This window comes from Chrysochloris asiatica, unplaced genomic scaffold (genome assembly GCF_000296735.1).
Source record: "Chrysochloris asiatica unplaced genomic scaffold, ChrAsi1.0 scaffold00175, whole genome shotgun sequence".
NCBI lineage: Eukaryota > Metazoa > Chordata > Mammalia > Afrosoricida > Chrysochloridae > Chrysochloris > Chrysochloris asiatica.
Window position 1 is genome coordinate 4,550,938 of NW_006408693.1, and position 25,077 is coordinate 4,576,014.

Below are 25,077 nucleotides of genomic sequence, written 5' to 3' on the forward strand. Positions count from 1 at the left end.
CTCTTGGACGAATCTGCCACACTTTTGTAGATGGCAAACTCATTACATGAGGGATTTAAGGTTCAACAGAGATTTTAATTGCCAACTCTTTAGAGTCCTCACGTGGCATTGTAGGATAAGTATTGGACTGCTAACCTTAAGGTCGGTGGTTCAAACCCATCAGTCGCTACTTGGAACCCCAATGCAGTGTCACTATGAGTCAGAAACGACTCAACGGCACTTAACAACAACTCTTTAAATTGTCCCTGCTTTGAGATTCTATGATTCAGTAATTCAGAGGAAAATTAGGTTTAGGAGATCCTTTGCTTTCAGGAACGTCTTTTTACACTGAGTGCTAAGTACAAGTACATTGTAAGTATGCAAAACACATTTTTGGAATGTTGAATGCATATTAAAAATATACCAGGCTGGGTAATGACATATTTAGAGAATGAAGAAGAAAACCTGAGCAAATGGATCAGGAATTAAGGTATTGACTCCTACTCAGATGCACAAACCAGAAACCTGGGCTTCATCTTTGTTCTTGGTATACCTGGCTCTAATCTCTTCTACATAGTGCATGTGCTCTCTATCACCATATCCAGTCAATTATATCTCTTTACAAGCTTTCAACCCTGTTTACTTTCTACTTTCCTGAGACTGGCCATTAAACTATAACAGTCTTCCTTCTTATAATCCATTCTTCAGACTTCAGCTAAATCCATCTATCTAAAACATGATTCTAAGCCAGTCTAAAAACTTTCCATTGTTCCCTAGCATTCCTAAGACAAGATCTAGATTTCTTGATGTAGCTGATAAATCTCTCCATGATGTGGCTCCTACTTATCTCCAGTTTTATCACTTTCTACACCCCATTTTGCACTTTATGACCATATTCAATTTAGGATAACACCTCCCTTTGAATGCATATATCTTGCTCCATTTCAGTCTCATTCTTTGTATGGTAATGATAGCAATATATGTTTTATATGTAATCAATCACCATGTTGTTGTTGTTGTTAAGTGCCGTGGAGTCTGTTCTGACTCTTAGTGACCCTGTACTGGGCTTCCGAGGCTGTAAATCTTTACGGGAGCGGAAAGCCTCATCTTTCTCCCACAGAACATCAATCACCATAGTGGCCAATTAAAAGTGGACAGTTTGTAACTATTCTATATGTTCTGCACATTTTACAAGTATTTTCACTTTCAATGCTCACAAACCTTTTGAAGTAGAAACTGTTTTCTCTTTCAACACATGAAGAAATGTACCCTGTCAAACACTGTGGTAGACCATAAAACTGCACATCTCTGGAGTCCAAGTTTTACCCTAATTATTTATGATTTTGAGATAAAGATATGATTTACACATTACGTAGGCCAATCTTTTCTTTTTAATGATCTGATTTTTAATGGACTGTATTTGAAAAACAACACCACCTACCATTGTTGAGTGAATCCTGGCTCACAGTGACCCTGGACAACAGTGCAGAGCTGTCCTGTAGCCTCTTCAAGGCTGTATGTAGCCTTTATGGAAGCAGGCTGCCACAACTTGCTTCTACAGAGTGGCTGATGGATTCAAACTATTTATAGTTTGGTTAGCAGCTGAGTACTTAGCCATTGTGTCACCAGGGATTTTAGTGGTCTATACATGTTTGGAGTTCCCTGGTGTGGCGCTGTGGGTTAATGCACGAGACTGCAAAGCTGTTTGAACTGCAAGGTCGGTGGTTCAAGCTCACCAGCTGCTCCTTGGAAACTGTATACAGGGTTGCTATCGGTCGAAACTGACTCTACGGCACTTAAAAACAACAACAATGCATGTTTTTACTGTTGTCAAATTGATTTCAATTCAGGCGGACAACCCTATAGGAAAGGTGAGAACTGCTCCATAGAGTTGCTGAGCTTGTAAATATTTACAGAAGCAGATTGACTCAGCTTTCCCTTTGGAATGATCAGTGGATTAAACTTTGGTCCTTTTGTATAGCAGCCCAGGGATCCTTAATGGTTTCTATATCACTGCCATTGAGTGGATCTCAACTCATAGTGATCCTGTCTAGGATTTCTGAGGCTGTACATCTTTATTGGAGCAGAAAATCCCAACTTTCTCCCAAGGAGTGGTTGTTGGGTTTGAACTGTCAACCTTACTGCTTAGCAGTCGAGTGCTTATTCTACAGAACTACCAGAACTCCTAATGGACTATATTTTGTTGGTATTAGGTATTTTCTGAGTAGACTCCAACTCAGAGCAGCCCTATGCCAACAGAATGAAACACTGCCCAGTCCTGCACTACCCTCACAACTGTGGTAACATTTGAGTCCATTGTTGCTAGAGATGCTTCTTCTTGTTAAGTGCCCCTGAGTCAGGTGTTTTTTATGATTTCTGAGAAGCAGGTGGTAGGTTTGAATGGCCAACCTTGTGATCAGCAGTCCAGTGATTATCCTACAGCTCCTCGTGAGGACTCCATTGTTGTTATATAGTGAGTGGGTAAAGAACCTTTTACCTTCTTTACACTCTGAAAACAATAGCCCTTTCCTTTTTCCTGGGAATATCTTCCTTTTCTTCCTCCCATCCTACAAAATGGACTTATGGTGTGGCGTTGTAGCCAAAGCACTGGTTGGTAGTTCAAACCTAACCACCCTCCTTGTCATTGTTGTTGCTAAGTGTCTTCTACTCAACCCCAACTGACAGTGACCCTGTATAGGGTTTCTGAGGAGTAGCTGGTAAGTTTAAACCGCTGACCTTGCAGTCTAGCACATTAACCTGCAACATCACACCAGGACTCCACCAACCCACCTAGAAACCTTATATAGGGTCACTTTGAGTTGGAATCAACTCTACTACACTTAACAACAACATTCCACAAAATGAACAATAATCTATTCATACTGAACACCCCTCTCAAGACTGTAAGGAGGGTAGTTACAAATCACAAGAAGTACCTTTGGTATAAGGAGCTCAGGTAGCATAGTGGTTACGAATTGGGCTGCTAACCTCAAGTTCAGCAGTCCGAAGCTGCCAGTGGGAGAAAGATTAGGTGTTCTGACCCTGTAAAGATTTACAGCCTCAGAAACCCTGTGTAGGGTCACTATGAGTTGGAACCAACTCCATGGTACTTAACAACAACAGCAACAACCTATGGTATTGTGAGAAATGCTGTCAATACCCCAGACACTGCCTTGACCCCTCTTAGACACTAGTGGATCAGTATAAACTCCTGACTTGGACCTTACCCTGATGGTACTCCAGAGGGAGAACTGGCATGGACTGCCTTATCCCCTATGAGGTTTTTTACCAACAAATGCTCAAGAAATCCAGTCTGTATTTGTTTAAGTGGGAGAGAGGCCAGTTTATTAAGATTGGGCATCAAACCCAGGAGACACGGGCAGATGCAAGGCATGGCCAGCTCTCTAACTCTTTTATTCCTGGTTTCAGTAAAAGCACCTCCTCCAGTTACTGGGTATTATGGAGTTTAAAGTGTTGAAGAGCAAAGATGTCAGCTTGAGGACAAAGGTGTGCTTGACCCAAGCCATGGTATTTTCAATAACCTCATATGCATGCAAAAGCTGAACAGTGAATAAGGAATACTCTAGAACAATGAATGCTTTTGAGTTATGGTGGTGGAGGAGAATATTGAAAGTGCCATGGGTTGCCAAAAGAACCAATAGATCTGTTTTGGAAGAAGTGCAACCAGAGTGTTCCTTGGAGGCCAGGATGGCCAAACTTGTCTCTCATACTTTGGACATTTTGTCAGGAGGGACCAGTCTCTGGAGAAGGATATCATGTTTGGTAAGGTGGAGGGTCAGAGAAAAAGGGGAAGACCCCCAGTGAGATGGATTGGCAAAGTGGCGTCATCGATGGACAAAAGTGTGGCAACAATAGTGAGGTTGGCCCAGGATCGGGCAGTGTTTCCTTCTACTGTGCATAAAGTCACAATGGGTAGGTACTGACTCAATGGCACCTAACAACAACAACATGGAGTTTGCAATCTCCCCCCAAGGAGACTACTAGTCCTTACTTGGAGCATTCTCATTTAAATTAGTTCTCCCCTATTAGAACTTCCCCTATTTCCTTGATGGGTGTATCCTCATTTAAAAAATTCTAGCTGGTCAAAATAGTCTCTTCCTTTCCCCTGAGTTCCTTTTGTTCTGCTAGCCTGCTACCGCCAAGATTCCCCTTATTCCTGAAGGTGGATTACCCCAAGAACTAGTTCTCACAATATAAACTTTCCATTTCTGATATTATTATCTATACCTAAATTTTCAGAGTTTCATATAAGACTTGTAATCATTGCTAATAATCTCACTGAGGGTCTTACTCTTTCTTTTCTAACACATATAGGAGTTTATATTAGCTTTGTATGTTATTTTCATAAAGGCTTTAAGATATGCTTCCTTCCCACCTTTATTTAAAAAAAATATATTTAGCCACTCATTAATCAAGCATCTTGTTTTCATTTTCATGCTCCTAAGTGGGGCAATGATAATATAGATTGTATTTCCACTATTTTATAAAAAAAATATAGTGCTAAACCATAAAGGAGTCCTGGTGTGGTGCTGTAGGATAAACATTTGGCCTCAAGGTCGGTTTGAACTGAAAAGTTGGCAGATACATGTTTTTACTGTTGTCAAATTGACTTCAATATAAAGACCATGGGAGAAAGATTAGGCTTTCAGCTCCTCCAAAGATTTACAAACTCAGAAATCCTATATAGGGTTGCTGTGATTGGGAACTGATTCAACAGTATATAATAACAACACACCAAAATAATTTCCACTGAAAAATATGTCTTTAAGTATTTATACATATATTTTGGAGTCCTGGCGTGGCACTGTGGGTTAATGCACTGGACCGCAAAATCAGTTTGAACTGCAAGGTCAGCAGTTCAAGCTCACCAGTCACTCCTAGGAAACCCTGTATGGGGTTGTTATGGGTTGGAAACTATTCAATGGCACTTAACAACAACAAGAAACAGGAGTGCATTTTATGCATACACATTTATAAATATACAATTAAATGTTTTTATCTTATATTCTGAATATTCAAAGTTTAAACTTGAGGCTGGAACTGGTATTACAAGATTCTGAAGAGGAATAGCAATTACCAGATCCCTTTTAAGGAGTTAGAACTACTTCAGCAATTTGAAGTTAATATTAATCTTAAAGGCAAGTTATTTCTGCAGTATTGGGATGATTAACCATGATTGTTGTTGTTGTTAAATATAGTGACTCTGAAGGCTGTAAATCTTTACGGGAGCAGAAAGCCTCATCTTTCTCCCGCGGAGCAGCTGGTAGTTTCGAACTGCTGGCCTTAAGGTTCGCAGCCCGATTCGTAACTGCTATGCTACCAGAGCTCCTGATCTTTGAATTCTTTTGTATATCAAGGTCACTAGATTTGTGTTTGACTGTTTTTAATCTACATTCTATCATCTGTCTTTATATACAAAACAACTTCTGCCGTGCCCTGGAGTGCTTTCATTCACAACCTGACCTTTAGTTTCATGGTTTTATCACTTCCAAAGTCACTTTCAACTCCCAGACACCACTCATGGCCCAAATCACCCCAAATCTTTCTTCCAAAATTTCTCATTCAAGTGTCTTGTTCTTCCCTAACCACAGTCACCTAAAGATCGTCTCTTCTCATATTCCTGGGCATTTTGTATTGATTTCCTTTTTGCTCTTCTACCTTCAAATTCTGCTCTGTTCTGTGTTTTTCCCATCATCATTTCAATATTCTCAAATTTTATCCATTAAATTAAATACTCTCTTTATTTCCCTTTTTCATTCCAGTTGCCACTGCTTATTGTATTCATTTTTACTGTCTCCTCATAGTTTGGTGCTTGTTTATGTTGTTTTACTGCTAGTGTTTTCTCAGCTCACCAATGACCTCTGAGTGTACTTGTTCAGAATCTCATCTCAGGGTGCTCAACTCAAAAATGACTTGAGCTCATTTTCCTTTTTAAAAGTAAATTTTTTTTCTTGGTTCCCATAACACCATATGCTCCTGGACTGCTCCCTTCTTCTCTGACAATGCCTTCTCAGTCTCCATTGTCAGTACATCCTCCTTTCCACTGTTGGTGTTCTTAAAAATTGTCTTATTTCTTTTTATCTCATTCTGTGTGCTCTAACCTCATAGGATTTCAATCCTCATAGGATTTCAATGATTGACCGACCATATGGTTATGACTATAACATTTATATTTTCCTACAGACCGTTTTTCTGAGTCCTCCTCCTGCCGATGTGTATCTGCATTTGCATATTTCTAGCTCAGACTCAGGCATCTCTAAAAACAAATTTGTGTGATCCCCTTTCCTGTTCCACTTTGTTCTTCAAATATCCTGTTTCCTTTCCATCTGATGCCAGAAACAGAACTTGAGAAACATTGTTTATACCTCCTTCTCTTTTATCTGCCCTCCCTACTTCTAATGCAAATTTCATTCCTGTCCACATTGAAATGTGTGGTGTTTTTTTTTTTTGGCAAGTTGAGCTGCTAACCACAAGGTCTGCAGTTCTAATCTACTACCTGCGCTGCAGGTGAAAGATGAGGCTTTCTGCTTCCATTAAAGATTTACAGCCTCGGAAACCCTATGTAGGGTTGCTATGAGTTGGAACTGACTCTATGGCACATAACCACCACCACCACCTGTCTCTTTGTTGAATGTACTATATTTAATGGAAAATTTCATACATGAATAATAAATAAATCTTTGTAGATCAAATATTTATGTATTTGGCCAATGACTTGAAACTTTTAAGTTAACTTTAGGCTTCATCTTGTCATTGTTTTATAAATAAATATTGGTTTATGTTTAAATAATGATCCAACATATACTCAGGACTCTGTGTTCTACAATAGTTTTCTATACTTGTTTGACTGAGACCGTATCATGAATAACTCCAGAGCAGATGAAGAATTTATAGCATTATAAATACAAAAATATTGAAGCAATAAAATCTACTAGGACATACTTTTGATAATTTTTTTAAAGTTTCAGTATTAAATTTTTAATGTACAGTAAAGGTCTGATACGCATAAAAACAAACACATACATTAATACATACATTGTTGTTATTGTTGTTCAGTTCTGTTGAGTCAGTTCTGACTTATAGTGACCCTTTATAGGGTTTCCAAGGAGCAGCTGGTGAGTTAGAACCACCAGCTTTGTGGTTCAAACCAACTTTGCAGTCTAGTGCATTAACCCACAGCGCCACACCACATACACATATATCTATCTCTAAAACTCACTTGATTTTAAGTATAATTTAAATATTTGTTTTAATCTTGAAAATACTGAGGGATAAACTCATTTATATTAATTAATAGTAGATAGAAATGTATTTCTGAACTACCAACCTTGAACCTAAAGCAGAGACTGTTATCTATATGTAAAACTCATTTAGTAAAGTATATTTCTTACTTTAGCCAAAATTGATGAATTTATAAAAATGTGGTCATTTGCTTAGACAATCTAGCTGATTAAAATGAGGTACGAAGTGCTGTAGGATAAGCGCTGGACTGCTAACCCTCACGCTGGCAGTTCAAATCCACCAACTGCTCCTTGGAAACCCTCATACAGGGTTGTTATGAGTTAGAACCGACTCAACAAAACTAAAAACAAGAGTAATAACAAGTAAAATCTGTGTGGCTTACATTTGGACTATAAAACATATATTGGCAGGTACCGTATTCTTGTGTCTGGATGTATGCTGACACTCCTGAGGAAAGCATTATGCCAATAACTGTGTTATATCTCATTTATTAGATGATAGCTCAGCATGTGATCTTCTCTACAATAATAGTTAATTTGTTAGTTTCCTATTACTTACAGTGGTTTTTAGATGAATGATACTGTTTCTATAATTTCTCTTTTGCTTATAATTTCACGACTCTGCAACAGAGAGTTGTTGCAACAGCCTAAAATAAGTTACTGTACATTAATATTAAAGAGAAAGTGTATCAATTCTTATAAGAAGGAAAATTTGAGCACTTTAGTTACAGAAAATATTATCCCCTTGACATCTACATGTTGTTTCTGATATGATGTTTGTAATATATTACCAAAACATTTCTCATAGTCATTTATGACTAATTTTTTTTTTGTCCTTTAGAGATAAGACGTTTTTGAAAGTCATGCACTGAGCTTCTTAATATTCTAAAGTGAAATAATTGCTCAGGATTGCTCGTAAAATCATTCACTATGGAGAAAAAGAAAATTTCATAAATATATGATAAAACAGGCAACTTAGAAAATTTAGTAATCCCAAAATATCGAAACTTCCCATAGAGCATTACTTCTTAGGTTAGTATTTAATTTATTGTCATGTTTCTTAGATTCTTTTTTTTTTTTATTTTTTATTTTTAGATTTTTTATTTTAAGGTATATTCATTGTTGTAGTTTTTTATTTATTAATGTGCAAATCACTGGTTTTGTTTGAACAAGTCTTAGATAGCTGGTATATTGAGGAAGACTGCTTTGCCAGTGGCAATAACTAGACTCAAATGGTTCTGGAAATTACTGTGGAAAGCTCAGATACTGACTTTATTTTTTCTTAACTTAGTATAGGGTTCACAGATTCTTTTACAATATTACAACATTTTAAAGAACTAGAAATTATCGAATTTTGATATTTTATTTTCGTTGCATGTGTGATGTGAAAAATGTGCCTAACTTTCTTAGGATATTGTGATGCTAGTTTTCATGGATTCATGTTTATGTTTATGTGAAATTTTAAAGAGTTTGTCACAGCTGTTCTGGAGCTAAAACCAAAATATATATATATATATATATATATATATATATATATATATATATATATATATATATCAACGTGTTTCTCCAAAATAAACATTGATTATGTAAAGTACAAGGTTTCTCTGAATGAATGCCGGTAGAGGAGGCCAGTGCAGGATATTCCATTGCACGTCAAGCTTTTCTTTAAATAATGGTGCTTAAAAGAAAAAACACTCTAACTTGCTTAATTTCTGAGATAGAATTTTCTGTTTTATATTTTATTATATTCAATATGTTTTATGAGCTGTAGTAGCAATTTTATTTTTTAAGAGTTAGTCTATTATGCTTGTCTACAAATTTTAAAACTATCTTGCTGCAGCTTTTTGGTGAATTATTTAAATTCCATATTTTCTCAGTCGCTCTGCTATATCCGGGGAGTAAGTAAGCAACTTCAAAAGCTACATTCAAATCCATGTTTGCCTTATGATGATGTCTGGCAATATTGGTGAACCAACCACCAACCTAGACCTGTGTGTTCCTGAGGCCAACATTTGGACACATTTGTTCAAACCTGTTTCTATTGAAATTGACTCAATTTGCTGAAATCCACTATTATTATGCCAGTTCAAAAAGAAGAGTTAGAAAGTAGTAAGGCAAGAGGGAAAAGACTGGAGGAATTCTTTTACATTCTAAGTTTTAAATAATGGCACCCATCTTTTCAAAAATCATAACTTATTGAAATACTTATTAGAATAATAACATTATGAACCTTATAAATTATGTTCCTGTTCTAGATTATTTTGAGAAAACTGAAGATTAGACTTTGTTAGTGCTTTCTCTACTTAAGGTTTTTGATTCTGGAGGTCAGCTGTACTTTACCTTGAGCTTTAACAGCAGACTTATAAAGCTGCATGACAACCTAAGTGCCATCTAATAAACTCTTGTTTATATTTATAAAATGAAATAGTAATGGTCTAAGGTAAAGAAAGTTCTTTACCAAGGTGCCTGACTTCCTCCTGGGATATATCAGAGGCTGTGAAAATGTGGTCATGCATGTTTCAAGAAACAAACTGTTTGGTCAACTATTTGATTTGCTGTCAACTTGACCATACTTTTGGACACAGTGAGTATGTGTGTCAGGGTGGAATAAAAAGACAGCATGTCTTTCTCATATCTGAGCCTTCTCACATCGGAAATGATGCTCTTGGTTTATCTCATGGATTTCTTTGGATTACAATGTATCCATTAACATTTGTGTGCTTTTCTTTTTCATCCATCCTTCTCCATCTCATGAAAAGCACATCTGGGTAAGTTGAATCACAATGGCTGCTGAACAGATTTAATTTCAGCACCATGCCTTTTTTCTTTTTTTCTTTTCTACTTAGTATTTTCCTTTTTGGTTTTGCCACAAGCTGCACTGCCTCTGACCTAAAACGAAAATTACAAAGCATTTTCTCAGACAGTAAAATGAATCATTGGTTCAGAGAAATGTTCATATTCAAATTAATGTATTTTAACCTTTCAAACACTTCTGTTTCTTCTGTCTCTTAGATACATGCCAAAATTATTCTGGACTTGAATTCCCCTTGAACTCAAGTCATTCTGTAGCATTTAGAAGGCTCAAAGCCACTTGGGTACCATTGATTGTGCTGTATGACGGAGTCTGGCTGGGTTTTCCTTTATGTCTTCAGGCTCACCTTGTAGTCAAGAAAATAACTTATTTGCCAACTACAAGAATGACATTTGAGTGAAAAGGTTAAATACTGGGCCTTCCTTGGTTTTGTCTGGTTATATGTTCTTTCCATTGTTTTCTATACTTCTGGTTATTTTGTTGTTGTTGTTAAGTGCTGTCAAGCTGGTTCTGATTTGCAGTGACCCTGTATATAGTTTCTAAAGAGCTGCTTGTAAGCTTGAACCACAGACCTTGCAGTGCAAACTGACTTTGCAGTCCAGAGCATTAACTCACAGTGACATGTCATTTTGTAAGGTTAATAAAAAAATAATAATATAATGCTGTATTACTTACATTTCAGTTTCAAATGTTAAATTATGCTCTTTGATATAACATTAGAATATGTTATGATTTATTCCTAAAACAATTTGGGCTAAAATAAAATATATATAACATATATAAAATATTTACACCAGTGTGAAGTTTTGCATTGGTAAGATAATGAGCTCATTAAAAAAAACTTTGGGAGAAAGAGGGTATTACTTTAAATCTAAAACAACATTTTTTGTAAATAAAATAGTCCCGATGAGATACAATTATACTGGAAGCTATGCAGACTGTCTCTAATAAGCCATATAGACCTTTTATATACCTATACAAGGTCATTTACTCGGTACTATTACTGGTTTCATTAGTATAACTTATTATTTCTATTATAAATTGAAGTTAAAGTTGTTGTTACTCAGGTTATTTAACTCCGGTTGATTAAGATGTTCTTTAAAATGCAAGGCAAGCTGTTATTAGAGTGCTACACAAACTATGCAAATGCATGCTGTAAGTTTTTTTGTTTTTTCTTTTTTAATAATAACTGTTCTGGGAATTGGATTTCTAAAACATTTTTTACATTATTGTGTACTTTTCATCATCTTTTTTCCAATAATTTTTATGTTTCAAACTAATTTCAAGAAAAAAATGTAACTTTCCTATACGTTATTGAGTGAAATATTGAATATTATTTTTTAATGAGTGAAATATTGAAAAGTAATAAATTAATGATACATTATCATTAATATACTATAAGAAAGTGACATAATTGCCTTCATCCCAAAAGTAATTAAAAAAAATTTTGTACCTGCTTTTGAAGACTAAGTATTTATGAATCTCAAATTATTCTCCTAGTACAATTCCTAAAATTAAGCTTAAGAGGAAACGGGAAAATAGTATAAAAATAGTGAAGAACTGAAAGACTTGAGGCAGAAAGAGCATTTCACTAGGAGTCATAGTCTCAATTTACCCAGTTTCATGTATGCTACTGAATAACTATTAATTCATGCTTCCTCCAACGATATGAGAGAATATGTATAACCTCAGAATAAGGAAACTATATACTTCCAAACTGGGTTAAAAAGGGCTCCCAATTTGATAAAATACTAAAGAAATCTAGTCTGGTATTTCAATAACCTAAAAAACTCTCAGTGCTCCTCTAGGAAGTCTACAGTTTACTATCAGGAAATGACTGGGGACAACATATCATAATGTCTTGCAAAAATGAAATTGTTTGTTTGATGATGCATGGAGGGGATTGTAATAATTGCAGTAAAACGAAATACAATAGGATGAGTGTAAAGCTGATGTTCTCCCATGTAAACTCACATAATTCACAATAAATTTTTTTAAAAAAACCAAAAACCCTATGCACAAATGCTTACAGCCGCTTAACTTGTAATAGCTGCAAAGTAGAAAACACCCATATGGCCTTCAGTGGGTAAATGGTTAAACAAACTGTGTTGTATCCCATTTACACCATGGAAAACTAATCAGTATAAAAAGAATGAAGTTAAAGTCTTAAAAAAAAAAAAAAAATGAAATTGTTAACACAGTATAAGTAATACCAACCTCTCTAGTTTTCAATAACAGCATTGATAATTGTATTGTTCTATCACATTGGTGCAACGTTTAGAAAGTTATTAAACACAAGATAAAGTGAGAATGGAAATTCCAACAGAAATTTACACTTGAATTCTATTTCTTTCTTGAAAATATGCTCTATATTTCAGAGCATCTGGAAGAAATAAGGCTTATACATGAATGAACTTCAGTTTTAGTATAGTCAAATATTTCAAATCTAAATCACTAAGTATATGTTCTTGGAATCTAAATTTAAAACTACTAAAATGTGTAATGGAATTTTTTGCTCACTGTTTGTGAAAATACATAGTAATATAAGGCATAGCAGCAGGATTTTGTATAGAAATGAAAATCAAGTCAACCTTGAAAATTTGAAACTCTTAATTTTGTGGATCTTAATACCTATATTTAGGTAATCAATGTTCTGAGAAAGCTGATTGGGATTTGTGACAAATTTCTGTTCAGAAATATGTTATGTAGGATATACTTTTTCGGTCTGCAGATGTTATACAAAAATGAGGGCACCATATCTTGTCCATATTTGCTGACTAGAATTTCAAATATTTAATTATTGTTTTCATAGAGTTGATCAGTAAGTTTGAATTTCTGAATCATAGAGTGTCTGGTTAACAATCAAGATCATATTATCCCAACTATCCTGAATGTGAAAATTTAATGGAACAAGATGTGGCTTTCAGTCCATGGTAGTGTGAAGTCTATGTGCATTTACTGTTAGTATTTGTAAGAATGATTTATTATCTGTACTAAGGAACTCTGGTAGCATAATGGTTACGAATCTGGCTGTGGACCTCAAGGTCATCAGTTCGAAGCTACCAGCTATTCCATAGGGAAAAAATGAGGCTTTCTGCTCCTGTAAAGATTTATAGCCTCAGAAACCCTGTACAGGGTCGCTATAAGTCGGAACTGACTCCACGGCACATAACTACCAACATCCACCACACTACTAAAAATAGATTGAATTGTCAAATTTTTTACGTGGATTTTGTTCTTGGTTCTTTTTGAGCCACATTTTATTTCCTTTTAGTTATATTGGTAACTAAGTACTTGTAAAGTGCCTTAGTAAATAAATTAGATTTAAAGGTACATTTTTCAGCCAAGTAATGATTTTGTATTACATGTACAGAAAACCAGTTGAACTTAAACAAATTATAATAACTAGCTCAGCCTTTGTATCTTGATGATATAAAGGAGACTGTTTCATCTGGCCAAGATGTAGTGTCTGACACTGTTGGTTACTGTTGTTAAGTGACCTGGAATCAGTTCCAATTCAGGGATCCTATATAGGGTTTCAGAGAAGGCGCTGGTATTTTTGAACTCCCAACCTCAGTGTTAGCAGTTACATGCTTATTTTACAGCCTACAACAGGACTTCAGTTCTAGCAGGATATAACGATAAAAAGAAAGCAACAAATCTCTTATTTATTCATTTTTTCCATAGTATTAAGAATTACAATATATTAGAATAAATAGTTACTTGTATTTTAACTAGTGTTGGTGGAGATTGTATGCTTTGTAGTCAATTCTGAAGTTAACTTTTCATTATGTTAATTTTGCAAAGTGCTTCAGTTCCAACTGATTGGGTTTCTGAGGCTTAGCTAGGAGGTCATATAAATATATCCTACTTCAAAGTCCTGGTGTGGTACTGTGGATTAATGCACTGGACTGCAAAATCAGTTTAAACCAAAAGGTCAGAGGTTCAAGCTCTCCAGCTGCTTCTTGGAAACCCTATTCAGGGTCGCTATGGGCTGGAACCAATGCAACGGCACTTAACGACAACAAACAATGACAGACTAACAAGTGAAAAAGTTGGAAGACTGACATTCACTTAATACAGTGAAAGCAAACCAAATCAAATCCATTGCCATATAATTGATTTCAGCTCAGGTCCCTGTATAGAGTTTCCATGACCAATAACTCTTTGCAGTAGCAAATAGCCAATGAGATGAGTTCCATTATTCTTGTTTTTTTAGTTATGAAAACAATTTCAGAGAATTTAATTAGTTTAAAAATACCATAATAATTAAGAGAGCCAGTATTGTGGCCAGGTTGTGAAGGTTCAAATTCTGGCTCTGACACTCACTTCCTCTGATTAAATTCTTACTGTATTGGTCTCCTAGAGTCTCTCTGAGTTTCAGTTGGTAGCCTTTCCCCCATAATTTACCCAATTGCTAGAGAAATTTTTCTAAGCATAAGTCTAGAATACAACTCTTCATTATAGTCTTCATCAGCAAAGTGGGTACTGATATGTATCTTTTGGGGTTGAGTAGATTAAATGCATCAACAGCTGACCAAAAAATTGGTAGCTTAAACCAATTAGCTGATCTCCAGGAGAAAAGGCATGGCATGCTGCTCATACAATGATTACCTGTAGGACCCGTATGGGGCAGTTTTCCTCTCCCCATGTGCCACTGTAGGGCAAGTACTCAACTGCTAACCACAAGGCTGGTGGTTAAACGCACCAATTCTTTGGAAAGCCAAAACTGGTTTGCTATGAATTAAAACCCTATGGGTGGCACTTAACAACAAATAGGGTTACTATGAGCCAGAATCGACTTAATGGCATATAGTAACAATGAAAATAAATAGATAGACCACTTAAAATAATGATTCACACATAGTAATGAGAGATGCATGATAACTCTAATCATCTAAGATCCAAACCCTGATTTGGCGATGTTCAGAACCTTTGCTATTTTAATCCCCAATACTAAACTTCATAAGAGTATCAAATGAAAAATGTGGCACATTAAATAAATCTCTAATATATAATTAGTGTATTAAGATGTAATGAATTTATTTAGTTATAATTAAATTGTTGTTGTTAAGTGCTGTCGAGTTGGTTGCAACTCCTAGTGATCCTGTAAAAGGTTTCCAAGGAGTTTCTGGTGAGTTTGAACTGCCAACCTTGCAGTTCAAACCAACTTTGCAGTCCAGTGCATTAACCCACAGCACCACAGGATTATAATTTTCAAATGAGAGGTGTAATAAGGACAATAATTGAAGTATATACAAGTTTAGTACTTTTATAGAAAAGAAATTTATTTCCACGTGGTAGATTTGTCATAAGCTTAACCAGCATAAGTTGAGTCTGAATGATGGGTGTGAGTTTGCCATGTTTGTGGTACAAAACGGGATGTTCCTAGCAGAACAAAACAACATACAAAGCCACAGGGGGATGATGTAGAATGAGATATTTGGGAATTGGCAGGTACACATGGAGCAAAAGTAATTAGGGGAAGTAACAAGGGCCCAGATCATTGATTTAGTCATGCTAAGATGTTTGACATTTACTTCGAAGACATTGAAGAAATTGTTAAGCAGGAAAGCAATGCAAAAAGATGTTTAGTAACATAGCTATGGAAGTTAGACTAAGTATATAGGGAAGGGAAAAGTAACTGAGAAACCAATACATTCTGTGAGTACATTGCCATGATTCATAGAAGATGAAGGTTTGAACTGAGACCCAAATTTTGCTCATTCTATTTACAAAATAGAATGGCCTGGCCTTCTATTTACTCATTCTATTTACAAAATAGAATGAGTAAAGTTTGAGAGTGTTTGAAACGGTGCTTGGATCTCTTTCTGCACCCAACTTGAGTAACTGCTAAACAACATTCTTATTCCTTTTCAAAATAGAATAAGCAGTTGGATGGCAAGAAATATGTGGAATATGTAAACTAATCTATGATCAAGGACCACCTCTCATCTGTCAGTTTGTTGCACCGTGATGCATGGCTGTGATGTTAGAAGGTATGCCACTGGAATTTGAATGCCGGCAGTGACACATATGGTGGACAGGTTTCAGCTGAACTTACAGACTAACAAAGATTCAAAAGACAGAGAGGCAGACAACTTCTGAATGTTTATCCACTAAAAAAATGTATGAATAGCAATGGAACACTGTCATCACCAGAATACAGAGACATGATGAAGAGCATCAGAATACTGTCAGATATAGTGCTGGAAGATGAATCCCTCAGGTTGGAAAGCACTCAAAATAAACCTAGGGAAAAGTTGCCTCATCAAAGTAGAGTTAACCGTGATGATGTGATTGGACTAATGCTTTCAGAAACTGCATTTGCTGATGGGGTACAGCTCAAAATACAGAGAAACAGCTGTAAACATCCATGTATGAAGTACAAACCTACGAAAATTGAAAGTTGTCATAAATGAAATGGAAAGCATAAACATTGATATCTAAAGCATTAGTAAGCTGAATTAGGCATCCTGGTGTGGAGCCATAGGACAAGCATTTGACCTCAAGGTCAGTTTGAACCACAAGTTCAGCAGTTCAAACTCACCAATCACTTCTCAGAAACCCTATACAAGGCCACTAAGAGTCAGAACTGATTCAACTGCTCTTAGCAACAACAGGTGAGCTGAAATGGACTAATATTGATCATTTTGAATCTGACAATCACATGGTTTATTATTCCAGAAATTACAAAACGGACATTTCAAGGTCTATTTTGAAGTATAATACTATAAAGTATAATAGGATAATATCTTTTATACTTACAAGAAAGACCAGTTACTACCACTGTTATTCTAACTTATACATCAACCACTAAAGTCAGTACTGATGTAATTGAAGAATTCTCCCAGCTTCTTCACTCTGAAATTGATAAACCATGAAATCAAGATGTATTCATAATTACTGGGGTAATGGGAATGTAAAGGTTGGAAACAAAAAGGAAGGTTCCATAGTTGGAAAATATGGCCGTGGTTACATAAATAATGCTAGAGATTTCAGGATAGAATTGTATAAGACCAATGACCTCTTCATTGAACATAACTTTTTTAAGCAACATAAAAATTTTTTTTAAAAATTATATACATGGACTTCACCATAAGGAATACACAGAAATAAAAATGACTTTATCTCTGGAAAGTGTGGAAAATGCCCATATCATTAGTCAAAACAAAGATAAGCGCAGACTATGGAATAGACCATAAAGTGCTCACATGCAAGTTCAGACTGAAGCTGAAAAAATTAAAACAAGTGTATGAAAACCAAAATATGACCATGAATATATCCCACCTACATTTAGAGACCATCTCAAGAATAGATATGCTGCATTATACACTAATGACCATAAACCAGAAGAGTTGTGGGATGACATCAAGAATATCCTATAGAAAGAAAGGAAAAGATCATTAAGAAGACAAGAAAGAAGAAAAAGATGAAAATGGACATCAGAAGAGACTCACAGGGGTGTTAAAGCAAATGGAAAAAATGAAGAGGAAAAAGAACTGAAGGGAAAATTTCAAAGGGCAGTCGAGAAAACAAATCAGATATCATAAGGAAATGCACAAAGATCTAGAGTTAGAAAACCAAAAGAAATGAAGATACTCAGAATTTCTCTAGGTGAAGCAACAGAAGAAAATAAACTTTGATTTGCAATACTGAAAGATTTTATGGGAACAATATTGAATGATGCATGAAACATTAAAAGAACATGGAGAAGTATGCACAGTGTCACTCTACCAAAAAGAAATGGTTGATGTTCAACCATTTCAAGAGGTAGTATATGATCAAGAGCCAATGATAATGAAGAAAGAAGTCAAGGTTCACCGAAGGCATTGTCAAAGAAAAGAGCTCCAGAATTGATGGAATATAGAATGAAATCTTTCAACAAACTGACATTGTACTAGAGGAACCCACTCTTCTCAGCCAAGCAATTTGGAAGACAGCTACATGACCTACTGATTGAAAGGGATCCATGCTTGTGCCCATTCCAAAGAAAGGTGACCCAATGGAATGTGGAAATCATCAAAAAATATCACACACAAGTAAATTTTTGCTAAATATAATTCAAAATTGTCTGCAACACTGCATTGACAGGCAACTGCCAGAGGTTCAATCCATATTCAGATGAGGCCATGGAAAAAAAAGATATCCTTTCTGATGTCAGATGGATCTTTGTTTAAAACAAAGAATACCAGAATGATGTTTACCTGTGCTTTATTTACTAAACTATGGCTTTAGATTGTGTGGATCATGACAAGCTATGGAAAACATCCCAGAGAATAAGTATTCCAGAATACATAATTGTGCTCATGAGAAACCTATTCATAGTCCAAGAGGCAGTCTTACAAAAAGAACAAGGAGACACTGAATGGTTGAAAACCAGAAAACAAGTGTGCCAGGGTTGTATTCTTTCACCATACTTATTCAATCTGTATGCTGAGCAAATAATCTGAGAAGCTTGATTATATGAAGAAGAATCTGGCATCAGGATTGGAGGAAGATTCATTAACAACCTGCAATATGCAGATGATACAACTTTCCTTGTGAAAGTGAAGAGGACTTAAAATACTTATGATGAAAATCAAAGACCACAACCTCATTATTAGTTGCACCTCAGTATAAAGAAAGCAAAAAATCCTCACAACTGGACCAATAAATAGCATAATGAAAAATGGAGGAAAGATTGCAGTTGTGAAAAACAATTTTACTTGAATATACCATCAACTATCATGGAAGTATCAGTCAGGAAATCTAGTGATGTATTGCATTAGACAAATTTGCTTTACAAGACTTCTTTAAAGTGTTCAAGAGCAAAGATGTCAGTTTGAGGACAAAGGTATCCTGGTCCAAACCAATTTATTTTCAATACCCTCATATGCATGTGAAAACAAGGCAATGATTAGAGATGACCATAGAAGAATTGATGCATTTGAGTTATGATGTTCAAGGAGAATATTAAAAATACCATGGGCTGCCAAGAGAATAAATTTGTGTTGGAAGTAGTACAGCCAGAATGATCTTTAGAAACCAGTAATGCAAGGCTTTTTCTCTGATATTTGGGACATATTTTCAAGGGTGACCAGTCCCTGAGAAGGACATCACGCTTAGTAAATTGGAGGGTCAGCTATAAAGAGGAAGACCCCAAATAAGATCTAAGCTGTATTGTGGCAGCACTCATGGACTCAAGCACAGAAATGATTGTGAGTTTGGCACAGGGGTGGGCTGTTTCATTCTGTTGTGCATAGATAGGGTCATTATTGGTAGAATCTACTGGACAGCACCTGAAATCAACAATGATCAAGGATCTTCAGAGACATTTGTGGATTACACTATAACAATCTTTTAGAAAATATATTTTGTTGTTGTTGTTTTGTTGTTAAGTGAAAATATTTGGTTAGAGAATGCAAACAAACAAACAAAAAAGCATGTTGTATTGGGAGAACTTATTCTTTTCTCTAAGACTTACAGCCTCGGTCGGAAGATGAGCTCCATGCATATATGGTAGTATCTAGTGAGCTATGCAATGCTAGATAAACACTAAACTGCAAGGTTATTTGAATTGCAATGTCGGTGTTTTAAACTCAACAGCTGCCCCTCAGAAACCCTATACAGGAAGCCCTATACAGAGTCGGATCCAACTCCAAGGCACTTAATAAGAACAACAACAACCACTGAACTATAGGATAAGCACTGGAATTACATAAAAGACAGCAGTGCAAACCCACCAGACACTCTTCGGAAACCCTATACAAGGTCATCATCAGTGAGGCCAACTCTACAACACTTGACAACGATGATGAGTGCATATTTTACTATTTTCTCATTTAACCCTCATGACAGATATATAAGGGAAATAATGCCATCAGCATCCTTTTATAGATGGGTACAGTGAAGTGCAGCAAGTTTAATAGATGCTTCCAAGATTTCACAATTTGCAAGATGTGGGATGAGGAATCAAGTCCAAGCACTCTGACTTTAGAGGGGAACTCTCTTACCTACTCTGCTTTGAAACATGGTTTTTACACAGATTACTTTGGTGGCCATGTATAGGACAAGTGAGAGGACTAGAAGGAGGAGCCAATTAAAAAGTTGAGAAATAAAAATGTGCTAGCGATGAACAGTAGAAACCAAGGAAGATGAAACAGAAATTATAAAGGGGGAAATGACAGGCATTTAATGGAAGGTGACTGAAATGGCCAGGCTGAGTGACAGAATAGTGCTTTATGGTAGTTAGATGCTTCTGTGACAAATCTGCAGTGCAAAAATAGCATCCTAGACTAAGTGGTCTGAGAATGAAATCTTTCAATGACAGTAATGATCTGTCCACATTGGTAAGAGTTTGGGAAGGGCACATTACCACCATAATCTGTTGGTGACTTCTTTGAGAAACTTAGCTTTTCATTTTCAGAGTTCCTCATGCACACACTCTAACAAATTCAAGTTAGCTATTTCTGAAAAGGAATATCTAATGAATAATTTAACATACTCCTACAATTACAATATGGTCGATTCTTTGAATTTGAATTGTATATAAAATGAGTTAAGAATAATAGAATTAGGCAAACAATTTCTCCAACAGTTAATTATGGCATTAGGAAACCAAGTAATTACAAAAAAAAACCCAAAAACATGTATTTAGGACAAGTTGTCAAGTAACTTCTTCCAAATTAAAATAACCTTATTCCAGTTAAATATTTCATTTAAGAGTTTTCTCATTTCATTGACTTTTTATAGATGGTTTTATCTGTCATTAATTAAAATCTTATTAAGTAAAACCCCTTCTACTTAATAAAATGGGAGGTTTTAAAGAACATGAATGACAATTGGGTCATGTTCTTAAGAGATTAAAAAGTAAAAGAGATATGATCTGTGCACATACAATGAACTAACAGAGTCTTGTACATGATATGAATGGTGGCACTCAAGGGAAAGTTAAAGTTGAGTGGAAAGAATTGAAGAAATGTCATTTCTGATAGAGAGTAAGGCATTATAGAAAGGAACAGATGAAGAGAAGTGTAAAAAAGAACCAGCATCCAATTTGGCTAGAGAAAAAAGATAATAGGCAAACTGCACATGTAATTTAGAGGCAGATCAGGATTAGCCTTGATGCCCATTCTTTCAAATTAATGTAGAGTCATAAATATTCGTTGCTGTTGTTAAGTGTCATTACGTCAGATGCCCAGTGACCTTGTGTAGAGTTTTAGAGGTTTTACATCTTCCAGGGAGCACTGTGGCTGGCAGGTTACAACTGAGAACCTTGTGGCTTAGTCCATTGCTTATTGTATAGAGCTACCAAGCTTCCAAATTAGACATTTGTTGTTGTTGTTAAGTGCCGTCGAATCGATTCTGACCCATAGCAACCCTGTATAGGGTTTCCAAGGAGCAGCTGGTGAGCTTGAACCACTAACCTTGCAGTTCAAATGACATTGCAGTCTGATGCATTAGTCCACAACACCATACCAGTACATGCTTTTAAATGAATTGTCTCATTTAATTCTCATAAATGTATGAGTGATATAAGTTTATAATGATTTTCAGATATGGTGTAACTGAGTTTAAGTAATTAGCCAAAAAAGAATGAAGCTAGTGAGGAGGAAATTTGAGATGCCTTCAGTCTTCAACCAAAATTTATTGAATATATGCTGTAAATCCTTAATACATTCAATTCTCATCATTTCTACTACCACAATGGAGAACTAAGCAACCTATATCTATTAATGGAAACCTGCAATAGAAGCTTCAAATTGCCATCATCTGGCCTGCCTCAAAACTGAGTAAGCAGAGCAATCCTTCTAATATACAAATTAGAATTTACCCTTTTGGTAATCCCCTTTGGTAATTTCTTATTGCATTTCAAATAAACATATGGCCCCCAATGAGAGAAAAATGAGACTGTTTCTTAAAGATGTAGAACTTTGGAAATGTGAAAGGTAGTTTTATTCTGGCCTTTTGGGTCACAGTGAGTTTTGAGAACAATGAGTTTGATGTCACCTCAAAGGTTCAAATTGTCCAGATTTGCTCTTTTTTACTTCTACTACTTCATCTCCCTCTATCCCCAACAGTATACACCAACACTACGGTTTTGTTTTGTTTTGTTTTTTGTCTTCAACATATGAAGTCCTAGTGTGGTACTATAGGATAAATACTGGACAGCTAACTGAAAGATTAGGGGTTCATACTCACTAGCCCCCAAAATCCTATACAGGGTCACTGTGTTGAAACCTACTTGATGGCACTTAACAAATTATGAAGCTATAGGATAAGTATTGGACTGGAAACAAGACTGGCAACTGCAAGGTTGGACTTTCAAATCCACCAGCCAGTCCCAGAAATCTTAAACAGTGTCAGTACGAGTCAGAAATGACTCAAAGGCACACAGCAACAACATATGTTGCTCAAACATTCAATTTTTCTCCTTTCAAAGGGCATTTGTACTCTATTTCTTCTACTTGAAACATTTTTCATCAAACCCTTAGTGGCTGCCTCTTTTCAGCATACTGTTTCAATTCAAATATTACCTATTAAGGAAACATGTGTTCTTTGAAATATAAAAACAAAAGTTGATTAGAAACTGAAACAGACAAAGATATTGGGTAACATTAGAAGATAGACAAAATTTATTAAAATAAAAAGCACTTAGATATTAACACTAGAAAACATTCACACCTACTTACTTAAAATCTCTTCTGTGTTTTATCATATTCTATAATGTCAAATTTGTCTCTGAACAGAACATGTGAAAATCCCTGCCCTATTTGACCTTGTAGTTTTACCAGGCAATGAAAGATCAAGGAATAAAAAAATAAGACACAAAATGGGGATAAGGAATGTTTGTTGAAAGATGTGAAGGAGAAGACATTCCAAGATTAGGGCACGTTTGAGTGAAGATTTAAAATAGATGTAGTAGTGAGCCTCATGAAGATCTAGAAGAAGTGCATTCCAGACAGGAAACAGAGACTGAAAGGTTCTAAAGCAGAAAGTCATCAGGGGTGTTTCCAAGGAACTGCAAGAAGGCAATGTTACATACAGGTTCAAAGAGAGTCAGAGGTGAGGAAGGGAGTTAACAATGAAAAGGGAGGGTGGATCCTTATAGTTGCTTTGACTTTCCTTCTCATTGAGAGGGGAAGCCAGTGATGGATTATGGGCAGGGAAGTAATAGGATCTGCTCTAAATTTACTAGAGTCACAGTACAGTACCAGTTTTCAATAAGAAAATGAGTTAAGCATTTCACAAAGTGTTCTAAGTTTAAAAAAATGACTTTTATACAACTCATATAATTCACTTTAAATCATGTGTTTCCTAGGTGTTTAGTGCATGTTTACTTAAGGGTCTTTTGTGTGTTTTGGTTTTATTAAATGAAACTGAAATCAGTTGTAAAAATGTGTTTGTTTCTGCTCCTTTTTAAATACCACTGACCCATTCATTTTATATCTGGAGGTGTTTCCTTTACTATTAGATAAAACATTACAATTCTCGAAGGCTCTGGGAGAGATATCAATTGTCATGTGCATGCTCAACCCTGCCTCTGCATATGCACTCAGACTGCTAATCCTGCTTGAAACATCATTCCCATCTCCTTCCTACCTGCCCTTCAAAGCCAGCTGTGTTGCTACAAAGTCTTTACCAATTGTTTCCATTGCTATCTACATCTTTCCCAGAATCCTCATTCTCTAAGAGTATGCATCACCAAGTTTATAGCATTTTTGTGTGTGTTGCACCATGCTCTTGGATAATTTCATGTGTTTGCTTTGTCTAACTAGAAACTCATGAAAAGTTGGGTCCATGTTCTTTATTTTCTACATTGAGCACAAGTCTAAGCTCAAAAAAAGTGCTTAAAAAGTTCCCTATGGTTGGTTGGTTGGTTGATCCATCAACTCATTTCTAAAAATATATCTGTCATGGTGAGATTAGCCTATTCAAATGTGCTTTTCAATGAAGGATGTCATTGGGAACAACCAACAGAATGGTTAGTGACACAGCAAGCCAGGTGGGGAAGTGTTTCTAGTTTTTAAATTGAATACAGTGCACTGGTGTTGCTGGTCCAGTTCCCAGGTACTAAATAGCTTATATGCAGAATCAGTAATGTTTCCTTTCAATTCACTTAAGCAAAATAGCAGCTTATTTATGAGTATGCTCATCTGCTATGAGTTCATTTTGATTTTCCTCTTTGTGTCTTTTATGAGCTACATTTTTGTTGGTAACATCTCTATCACAAATGAAGAAAGGCCTCATGTTAAAAGTCATTTTTGGTGATATATTTTGACATGTTAATGTAAGTCAACATAATAAATAATAATTTGGTTCTTAGTACAGAAACAATCAAATGCTTTTTCGGAGAGTTGATACAAGATACTAATAAAATTTTCCTAATTACTAAAGGTACACATTCAAAATAAAGCAATGGGTATACTATTTTTTCATCATTCATGTTTAAAATCAAGACACATTAAAACACAGAGAATATATTTTCAAATATAGCTGTGCCAGATATATATCAGTTTGAGTTTTGATTAAAATCCATACTTGCAATTATGAACTACCTCACACGAGATGTCATTGGGTTTCAGTTCTAAAGAGTCCTTAGTAGGAACAATGAACTTAAAAAGCATTTGTCAAGAAGACTTCAATTTTTTTTCAAATTGTTATCGGGTGGGACGATTTTCTTTTTGTCATTGATGTATTTTAGTTCACTAAAAAGAGTAGTAATTTAAGTGAAAACAAGTTTATCTGTTGAATTCTATAACTTGCATTGCTTTACAGAGATGGAAGTCCATTTACCCTAGAATTCTCTTCAAGTAAGAAGTAGTTTTATAGTTTAGAAAAAGAACTAATTCTTAAATTATACCTCTGGACCCAAAGGGCATACTAAAATCAAGTACAGCATTAGCTTGGAGTAAAATGACCAAATGTATCTTCTGCTTCTCTATACAGGTATTTTTCCTACCACTGAAGTAATAAGATGAGAACAGTAGGACAGATAAAGGAATCCATGTTTAGATCCCATAATACATGCTTGAATAT

General features: G+C 35.6%; 1 protein-coding gene across 9 annotated transcripts in view; it reads left to right on the top strand.

Annotated features, from left to right (window-relative positions):
• The window catches only part of PPFIA2 (protein tyrosine phosphatase, receptor type, f polypeptide (PTPRF), interacting protein (liprin), alpha 2), a 749,227-nt gene that overhangs the window by 647,980 nt on the left and 76,170 nt on the right, over positions 1-25,077 (top strand). For 2 of the 9 annotated variants that reach the window (XM_006871827.1, XM_006871828.1), the window contains one exon: positions 10,004-10,012. The exons of the other annotated variants lie outside the window; for them this stretch is intronic. In XM_006871827.1, coding sequence (XP_006871889.1) covers positions 10,004-10,012 — 9 coding nt within the window. The remainder of the gene's footprint in view (positions 1-10,003; positions 10,013-25,077) is intronic. 9 annotated transcript variants of the gene reach the window in all.